Genomic DNA, 10,458 nt, shown 5'->3' on the forward strand with positions numbered 1-10,458 from the left:
TATATAGGAACAAATCTTTAAAAATCTTCTTCTCTAGAACCACTTGAGCAGAATTAAGAGTTGAAACTTACATGAAAGCTTCATTACCTAGTGTAGATTCAATTTTGTTCAAATCATGACCCCCCTGGGGTAGGGTGGGGCCACAATGGGCAATCAAAGTTTTACATACTAGGAATATATAGGAAAAAAATCTTTAAAAATCCTCTTCTCAAGAACCACTGAACCAGAAGAGTAGAAACTTATGTGAGAGCTTCATTATATAGTACAGATTCAAGTTTGTTCAAATCATGACCCAGGGGTGTACAGATCAAGTTTGCATTTTGTTCTGCTTCAATGATTTTTGACGGAATTCCGACCTTTTCAATTTTTCAGGGTTTTCCGCAATTTTTTCCTAAATGCTTGCAGATATTGAGCTGATTTTTGGCATGTGTCTTTACCTTGATGAGTTATAGATCAAGTATGCATTTCGTTCCGCTTCATTGATTTTTGACGGAATTATGGCATTTTCAATTTTTAACAGGAACCAGATTACACTTGCTGGTAGGGGACTAGTATTGCTAATGCAATACTCTCAGAATGCTTGTTTTAAAGATGGCCCTAGCCTCTCATTTTCTGCGTTAGTAGAATTCTCTGAATGCAAACAAGAATTCCCTAGAGTTGAATGCTTCAATGCTTTATTATTTGAAATATGTTCAATTCATATATGTATAAACAACCAAATCTGTTCAGAACAGATGATAATTGATAATCTATAGTACTTAATCACAAAGTACTAAATACCAATACAAATATATTATAGCTAAAAATTTCTTTTTAGATTTAAGTTTTAGATGGAAAAAGCATGATTGAATGCAATATTATCTAGCTTAATTTAGTTTTCATTTGCAAAAATACCTAATATGCTCATGTCTCACATTCACACATAAAACATAAGTCTGTGCGTAAAATTTTTTATCATTCACAAAGGATTTGTAGATGGAAATCTCCCTCTACCTAAGTGGTTTAGATTACAAAATAAATAATTTTCATTCACACAGAAATTATTCCTTTTTTTGTCATCTTCTTACATAGTACAACATAGAAAAATTAGTTTTTCCAACATCAGTTTAGCCATGATCATTTCAATATCAGTTTAAAAGTGATTATTCTAATATCAGTTTAACAGTCATTATGCCAATATCAGTTTAACAGAAAAAAATCTGTTTCAATATGTGAAACTTATTTTCAGTAATTACTAATCTTAAAAAAAAAACCCACCCAATTAATTCATTGATTATTTTCAAATAAAAAGCACTAGAAATGGTTTGGTTTAAAAAAAAATGTGTACACAAATACAACATTCTACGTTATGTATGTTTGTAGTATGGAATATTCGAGGGTGCTTTTTCATGAAAGCTCATCAATAAGAAAGTTATAAAACATATACCTCATTAACCCAAGCTGCCTTTTAGCTGCATTAATAATTAACTTATCCTGACATCGTGACAAATCATACATAACAACTGGTTGTAAAAATATTATAATTCTACCATGAATATGACTTTTTATATGAGACTACATGACATGTACAGTCAAAAGAAATCTTAGCACTGATATTATTGGCACAATTCTCTTTACAAAGGTGATAAGGGCAGAAATCAGATATCATTACTATAACAGATACAATAAAAAAAATATGAAAACTGTACTTTTTTTTAGCAGAAAACAACTCGCTCTCCTTTTTCCTTCATTTCTGACATCTTTTATAGGATTTTTTTTATAGCTTTAAGTAATATACATCAGCAGGTACACTGTATCTATTGCATGATTTGAATTTGTGACATTTGGTATAAGAAGTCTGCCATTTTTCAACACCTGATATCCCAGAATTCAACAGTTATACAGGGTTTATTTTAGTTCATCTGTCCTCAATAGACTCCAGTTGGTCATGGTACTCGGTAAAAAGTCTTTGGAGTTTTAGATTAGAACCAATGCTTGGTAACATCTCCTGAAGTAGACTTCTTTTATCCATTCCCTAATGAACAAAATGGATAGAAGTTTCTTTCATTTGGATGTTAATTACTTTTCTTATATTCTTTTGTTTGCATGTTGTTGGATGTACAAGACACAAATTTTTAAGAGATCCAAAATAAGAGATTCTATAAATACATGTAGAATTATTTTTCAATATGTACATGTACTTTTAATGTGTACATGTATGTCTCTGTACTGTTACATTTTTTTCTTCAAGATTGTACTTTCAGTACCTAAACAGAGCTTATGAAACAAATTGTCCCCACCCAAGCACCTGCAAATTCAACCTCTGATCTTAAAGCATGACATTAAACAGAATGAAACATTGAGTAATTAAACTTCTACTTAAAACAGAATAACAGCTGACAAAGGTTAACATCAGAAACAAAAAGCTATGTGACCCCATCTTTGATTTCATTAATAGAAGTCTGTATTTACCAAAATGAGGGGATCCCAGGAAGACTTTCCCTTCGTCTTATACGCTGGTCCTAAAAGGTCGTCACAGACATCTCGAAGTTTGGACTCAAAGATGTGCCTGGATTCTGACTCGAGTCCTAAGTACAGAAAACAGCATTAACAGAGTAAGACACACTTAACAAACATAGGAGAACATCTATTGGTAAACAGGTTATTGGCTCCTGGTTATCTTTGTAAATAAAATAGTGCATCTACTAAATGAATTGACATGTGTACATACACTCTGTAAATGAGTAGTTTATATAAAATACACTGTACATATATAACTACAGGTACAAATACATGTAAGGGGAATCATCACTACAGGGAGAACAGGACACAAATCACATCCCTATACAGATGACAAAAATCATATCTCTTTACAAACTATTATCCAAGAAAATCTTGCTGAAGCTCCTCATTTTCTGGAAACTAAATCAAATGGATATTAATACTGTATGATCTGAGTCTATTTATAAAACGTAATGATTTATGAATCAATGTTGAATTATTAATGCGGTGCAAACCTTCCTGAGAGAGGTATCTTGTGTACGTCTGCAGCCAGAACTTGTACTCAGGAGCTGACTTAAGCAGAAGACATGCTGCCAGCTGAGATTCAATATGACTGAGGGTGGAGCTCTGCTGCAGTGATTGTCCAGCGCTGAAGATACGACTGGCCTGCATACCCAGTCTGAAATACACAATTTATCATACAATTAAACAGAATAAAAATGAAATTATAAATTGGTCACTGAGTCCAGGCAGTTCAAATATAAATCCTTGAACATGGATTTAAAATTCTACATCTGCATCATTCATCAGAAAAAAAATTATAAAGTTTTCAAGTTAGGGCTTGTGCAAGGGGAATCTTAGACTTGGATAGGTTTACCTTTCATGAGAAGTCTGTAATGAGGCCAGTGGTCCCTGAATTTTGGTGGAGTCTCTAGGTGGTGCACAGCTGTGGTGGTCTGAACACTGCTGGAGAGAGTCTGCTTTGTTATGGAGGAGCATCCTATCATCAAAGTACAACATACAAATATCAAACAAATTCTAAACAGACAAGACTTTCTGTATCATACTAAAAATACTGCCCAGAAAAAAGAGCAATAATTATTTTTTATCATTTTTTTTGAGACAAAGAAAAAACATAATAAACAAACACACCTGTAAATAAACAAGAGGCCCAAGGAAGGGAGTATAAAACAACAATCCATAGAAGATCCATGAAGTATATAATAAACTGATAGAAGAAGCTTTTGTAAATCTTTGATCGTCCATTGTGACCCCACCTATCCCCAGAGTCATGATTTGATCAAACTTGAATCTATACTACCTAGGGATGTTTCCATGTAAATATAACCAATCATGGCTTTGCTGTTCTTGAGAAAAGAATTTTTTCAAGATTTTTCCTACATATTCCAATGTAAAACTTTCATAGTCTATTGTGACCCACCCTACCCCTGGGGATCATGATTTGATCTAACTTGAATCTACACTACCTGAGGTTGCTTCAATATAAATATGACTAATCATGGCTTTGCTGTTCTTGAGAAGAAGATTTTTCCTAAATATTTCTATGTAAAATTTGATCCTCCATTGTGGCCCCACCCTACCCCCGGGGGTCATGATTTGATCCAACTTGAATCTACACTACCTGAGGTTGCTTCCATATAAATAGGACCAATCAGGGCTTAGCTGTTCCTGAGAAGACTTTTTAAGATTTTTTCCTATACATTTTTGTGTAAAACTGTTCGTCCATTGTGGCCCCACCCTACCCCCGGAGGTCATGATTTGAACAAACTTGAATCTACACTACCTGAGGATGCTTCCACATAAGTTTCATCTTTCTTGGCCAGTGGTTCTGGAGAAGAAGATTTTTAAAGATTTTTTCAATGTATTTCTTTGTAAAATTTTGATCTTCCATTGTGGCTCCACCCTACCCCTGGGGTTATGATTTTAACAAAATTGAGTCTACACTACCTGAGGATGTTTCCAAATAAGTTTCATCTTACCTGGTCCAGTGGTTCTTGAGAAGAAGATTTTTAAAAGATACCATTAATTTTTCACTAATTCTTAATTATCTCCCCTTGAAAGAAGGCACTGGCCCTTCATTTGAACAAACTTGAATCATCTTTACCCAAGGATACTTTTTGGCAAGTTTGGTGGAAATTGGCCTAGTGGTTCTTCAGATGAAGTCGAAAATGTAAAAGTTTACACACGACGAACACCCACACGATGACGGACTAGAACAGATAGCAATAGGTCACCTGAGTGACTCAGGTGACCTAAAATCAGAAGACAAAATTATAATTTGCAATGGATAGAATTTCAAGAATAAAAAATAAATAAAACACAGAAGATAATATTATAATTTGCAAAGGATAGAATTTTAAGAATGAAATGCATCAATGGCATAATGTATGCAGGAACTGGACTGGTCGGATATTAGAGACCCATCTGTATAGTACAGCACCTGAATGATGTACAAAAATCATTCCTAGGTGTACACTATGTGTTGAGGGTGACAAATAATTTGACATTACAAGAAATATTCTCATAATTACCATGTGCCCATATCTTTTGAGAAGGTGTAGGATTTTTTGTTGTGAACTGTTATAATTGGCATCCCCTCCTCTGTTAACATTGACTTCTGAAGGTCATCACTCCCTGGGATGTAAAAAAAAAGTTTTAAGCATCAATTTTTCTGCAAAAATTATTAAAATAAAAAAAAGTATAATTACGTTTAAGAAATATTATTTGGTATGCAGTTAGAACTACACTATACCTGATATGATTGTTTTTAATGACTCTTTCCTGATTACCACAGACTGCTGCTGAACATTCCTAAATCAAAAGCATCAAAATAAAGGTCAGGTTATTGTTACCTTGTAATTGAAGTTTCAAAGCCTACATTTTAGGATCACAAATCCTTTGATGTAATTTTACAGATTTATACACACAGTACATATGAGTTTTTACCACCTAATCAAGTGAAGCATCAACCTTTTACTCAAGCTTTAATCCAATAACAAACTTCAGAACAGACAAAACATGACTTGTAGCACTTACATTGAATTCACTCAAAAAAAAATCTAATTCTTAAATTACCAAATGTACAGGAATGCTTTCTGTGTGATCACCATAACAAAGAAGCCCTTGATATGGAGTTTAGAGACTTTGGAATCTAGGACAATGCTGGGGAGGATCCGAGATCCTGTACTGGAGTACATATGTAGGGACCCGTCCTCGCAGGATGCACAAACAACAGTTCTGAAAGATCAGCAAGTTGTATACATTTCATACTAATCTTTTCAACTTTCTTAATTTTAATTAAATTCTGTTCATTTCTATATTTTACCCATGAAAGATATTCGTGAGAAAAAAATGTCACCTTCCATTTTGATTAAGTAAACATGAAAGTTAACAACAATTCACAATAATTTAATTCTGGTCGTAATGAGCCATTTGATTGGATAGAAAAATTAGTTTATATCGTATATCCAGTATTGCCTATGTCACAATATGACTTGCGTCAAAAACGTAACAATCCACTTTACAATTCATTTAAATTTTGTACAATCTAAGGCATATTTGTAGGAAGATTTTTTTATTTTTAAACTTAGTAATAGAAAATTAAATTATAAAGAACAAATTTAATTGCTACCAAAGTTATACTTGTATGACCTGGGTTTGAGGTTAATAAAGCATCTACAGAATCATCATCCTGCAGGTTTGATCCAGGTATTCCTCACAGTTCTTTGGAATAGACCTGCTCCAAAATCTTGGACCTTGCACATCGACAAACTTAAATGACTCTTGATTTCAGAGGGTCATCTTACTCATATATAGATAAAAAAAACTTACTTTGATCCAGTCACTGATAAAATAGGTGAGTTCAGTACTTGTTCCCAGAGAGTTAGTCCTTCCTGAACACACCTCATCTTGTGCAGGGTGTGCACTCCAATACTAATGGTGTTTTCTACCTCCACTGAAAGAGAGCTATCCCTTCCTCCAACCTTTAAAAGTCAAAAAACGTGCTTATACAAACTTGTTTTCTTAAAATTACTATTTAGTTTAGATGGTGTAAATACTACTCCACATGCACATGTTTGTGTAACTATATGTAAAATAAATACATGTAATAGACCACAACTAGGGCTGTCACTGATTAGAATTTCAGTAACAATATACGTGTATGTACATCAAATGATGCAATAACTATAATTTATCACTTAAGGAACTTAAGTACAATCAAATTCAAGAAATTTCAGGCAATTCAGCTGCAATAAATATATGTATAAGAAACTGCAATACAGACACCTTAACCATAATTGTTTGAATTTACAAATTATTATGTCTCAAGACAGTGCATCCATTGCAGAAACTTAGTCTTGCTGCAAATTTAATGCAGCAAGTGATTATATACATACATAGTTTTAATCGGTGTCAGCCCTAACTGCCACTGCAAGAAAGAGCACTATATCTGAAACTAAATGAGCCCTAACAGTATTTATGCTTGACTCACAGTTTTGGTAAAGGTTTTCTGAATAGAGGCCACTGGTAGCTCAAGCTCAGGGACAGCTGCTAGGTAATGAGCTCCTTGACTATCCAGGACTGGTGGTGCAAACTGTTACATACAAAATACATGTACGTGAAATAATCACTGTATACTGTAGCTGGGCTATCTATGAAGTCATTTTTCTTATTATTGCTATTTATTTACATATAGAAAATCTGGAGAATTTTAGCTCATAAACATTATTTGCACCTTCCTTTATACTTTAATTCTAAAAAATAAAGTCATTTACACTGTACATATGAATGAATGAACAAACCTGAACATATATATGAGAATTTACTGAACATGAAGATTCATATTCTGTTCCACTTACATTAGAAACAGGAGTAGCCAAGAGGGATCGCTCCTTGTCAACTTTACGAGGACGCCCTCGTCTCTCCTCCTTCTTTTCACCGTCATGTTTCCGTTTAACTCCAGTTGACGATTTGTGGTCTTTTACCTTGTCACTTCTGAAAACAGATGAAAAAGTTGATGTTTATAATGCTTTCATACAGGACATAAGGCCCATCAGAGATGAGAAGTCACCCAGTCTATTCAGTACAAGCCCAATAGACTTATGTAAACTAATGAGATACTTCTGACTGGTGTATCATCATACACTTGAACTTTGGAAGTCCTATTCCACTTTTCCTTCATTTATTTTACCCTCATTATTTTGAACTCTTGCATATCACATTTTTTTCTCAGTCCCATTGAGTTTGAGATAATGAGGTTTGACTGTATTTAACATCTAATGCAAATGTCCAGCACCAAAACCAGGAATACTTTTGAAGAACTTAACAGAAACTCATGTACTGAATCTACTGTATACTGTGACCATAATGCATTATGTATATAGCAAGGGGTTTTAATAGCACCAATGCTACACTAATTTCACATAAAGACTCATAAAACTTAATTCAACAAATGCTTCTACCAAATTGTCTCTAGGAAAAATTCACTGCAAATAATGACATTTTCTGATCTTTAAAAATCTATCACATCATTCTATTTTTCCTCAATATTCTGCATAACTCAGATTCATTGAATCGTTTATTCAAATGGGTTTGTAGAAATGTGGTTCTTTACATGTATATCAAGACAATGCTAGGGTTGTTCATTTTATCAAAGGAAAAATGCAGCTTAAACAAATTCAGATAAAGTAATACCAAGACACTTACTTCTCAGAGGGAGTTTTTATCTTGTCCTTGACACTTGGAGTTTTGTCCTTGACATCAGACTTCTCTGAGGATTTCTTTTCTGATGAGCTGTGTTTAATTTTTGGCTTTGACAGTGCAGTCATTGGCTGAAAAGGAACATAAATTTATATTCATCAATATGTCTGGATTTCTTCTTGATCTATGAAAGTTATATTTAGATACCATATATTATTATTTATTTTATATGGTTAATCCAACTTGTGTTGCAATGACCAAGTTTTGTGAAATCAATCAATGATTAATTAAGCTTAGAAAGTCTTGGTGCTTTCGATCACATTTGGCTTTCGAGGAGATTTCTCCATGGTTAAATTTTCAAAAGTGGAGAATCCTGATTTTGAGAATTAAATTTTGCTTTAAAATGTGCTGTTTTGATGTAATTTAAACCTTTATGATCAATTAGACTAAGATAAAGTACTGTTTCAGAAGAAATATTTCTGTACAATGGATTGTATAGTATTATACCAGAAATCAATAATGTACAGGACGACAATTTAATTTTGCTTCAATCAAAGCTTATAAATAGTTTTTCCATTGAAAATATCAACAACAGAAGTTTATAAAGGTTCTTTTTTCTGTCATTGAATTAGTTAATTACAATTTTGCGACAAATATTTCCAACATCAAAGTTGCAGCTCATATTGCTTTTATGATACAATTATGTGTGAGAATGGAATTCTCCCGAGCAGATGGTATCACTTCATTACCTGTATAGAGACGTTGATGACTTTGCTTGGAGTTACTGGAGGAGCACTTTCTGAGGGTTGAGCAGTGTCCATTTTCTCAGCCCCGGGGCTGGTATCCTGGGTTGGTTTGGGAGTGGTGTCCCCTCCCAGGGGAGGGGGCTGAGATTTGGGAGTTCCCTCCCCACCTGGTGGAGGTAGTACAGGAGAAGTGGTTTGGTTTGAAAAGTTGGAATTTGACAGATTGGAACGAGAGGTAGGGGAGATCATTCCTTTAGTTGTAACAATATTCTGCTTCTCTACAACTATCTTGCTGGTTTCCTTTCTAGATGTGAAGTTAATGCCCTGGCTTTTAAATGGCAGTGGTGCCTCTCTGTATTAAAGTAAGACATACATGTATTTTCCTTCAGAACTTATAGTAATAAGGAGAATAATTTAACATATATGTGTGCATGAATTACACCTACCCAACATTCACATCCAGCTGTGGGGCTAGGAATATTGGAGTGATCCGTCTTCTGCCATCAGCTGTCTTTGTTTCAATTTGTTTGTCAGTTGGCTAAATGTAATTTATTCAATTAAAATACAAATAAATTGATGGTAAAGATAGGAAAAACAAAATATACATATAAGCACAAAACAGACACAAATCCTAGAAGAAAATTTTAAAAGCATTCAGAAAAGAGTGTCCTTCTTGCAGATTATGTCACTTATATTTAAAGCCAGTAAGGATTATCTTTAAACCTCTAAATATGACTAAGATGCACACATTTAGTAGAAAGGTATGAAGTTTTTATTTATTTTGTGTAAGAAAACATATCCAAAGATCGAGTTTTGGACTGAAAGACCCCCCTCCTGAACCCAATCTAAATCTGGCAGCATAAGATCCCACTACTCTGAGATGGAGGAATTATCTCCCCACCTTGAAGGGACTCCCCTGACTGTCTGACATCCTACTGAGGTTACACTTCTCCTCCGCCTCGGGCAGCTTTTTCTGCATTTCCTCGCGTTTCTGCTGCTGTAACTTCAGTAAGGCTGCTGACTCAATAATCTGGGTCCCACTGGTGGAGGATTTGTTTTTGGTCATACACTTCCCGTAAATCTTCTCCAGAAAAAGTTCCTGAAAAGGATAAAAATACATTTCATTTTGTTCACACACATCCACAAATTTTGAATAATATTGGTTCCTTGTTTTCATTCCCTATCTATTCAACATATTTTTGTCACTATTGACAAAAGCTGAATTGCTCAAAGATACATTACAAAAGCTTCCAGTCATAAAATGGTTAACTTTACTATAACAGGTGGTGTAAATTTCACTTTCTGTCATACAAAATCTTTGATTCTGAACATATATATATCTGTATTATAAATGCTTCATTGCCAATTTTAATATTCTTAAATAAAGTTCAAAGTGGTATCTTACTTAACAAAAGTAGTTGCCAATAAAATAAGCTTTTAAAAGATAAAAAAAAACAAAAACAACAACAACAACAACGTTTGTTGCTGTGCAGACTGCTATCTATATAGA

At 33.9% G+C, this 10,458-nt stretch overlaps 1 protein-coding gene across 1 annotated transcript in view; it reads right to left on the reverse strand.

The window, feature by feature from the left end:
- Positions 1-976: 976 nt before the first annotated feature.
- The window catches only part of LOC133188322 (protein HIRA-like), a 17,920-nt gene continuing 8,438 nt past the window's right edge, over positions 977-10,458 (reverse strand). Inside the window, exons 14-27 of the mRNA XM_061323700.1 lie at positions 9,850-10,047; positions 9,395-9,486; positions 8,952-9,300; positions 8,209-8,333; positions 7,362-7,497; positions 6,995-7,096; positions 6,334-6,485; positions 5,578-5,739; positions 5,255-5,313; positions 5,034-5,136; positions 3,359-3,481; positions 2,997-3,160; positions 2,452-2,567; positions 977-2,014 (exon numbers count right to left, since the gene is read on the reverse strand). Of these exons, the coding sequence (XP_061179684.1) occupies positions 1,898-2,014; positions 2,452-2,567; positions 2,997-3,160; positions 3,359-3,481; positions 5,034-5,136; positions 5,255-5,313; positions 5,578-5,739; positions 6,334-6,485; positions 6,995-7,096; positions 7,362-7,497; positions 8,209-8,333; positions 8,952-9,300; positions 9,395-9,486; positions 9,850-10,047 (1,998 nt within the window). The 3' untranslated portion in view covers positions 977-1,897. The remainder of the gene's footprint in view (positions 2,015-2,451; positions 2,568-2,996; positions 3,161-3,358; positions 3,482-5,033; positions 5,137-5,254; positions 5,314-5,577; positions 5,740-6,333; positions 6,486-6,994; positions 7,097-7,361; positions 7,498-8,208; positions 8,334-8,951; positions 9,301-9,394; positions 9,487-9,849; positions 10,048-10,458) is intronic.

Source organism: Saccostrea echinata, unplaced genomic scaffold, assembly GCF_033153115.1.
Source record: "Saccostrea echinata isolate AGI-Se365-2 ecotype Australia unplaced genomic scaffold, CSIRO_AGI_Sech_v1 ptg000016l, whole genome shotgun sequence".
NCBI lineage: Eukaryota > Metazoa > Mollusca > Bivalvia > Ostreida > Ostreidae > Saccostrea > Saccostrea echinata.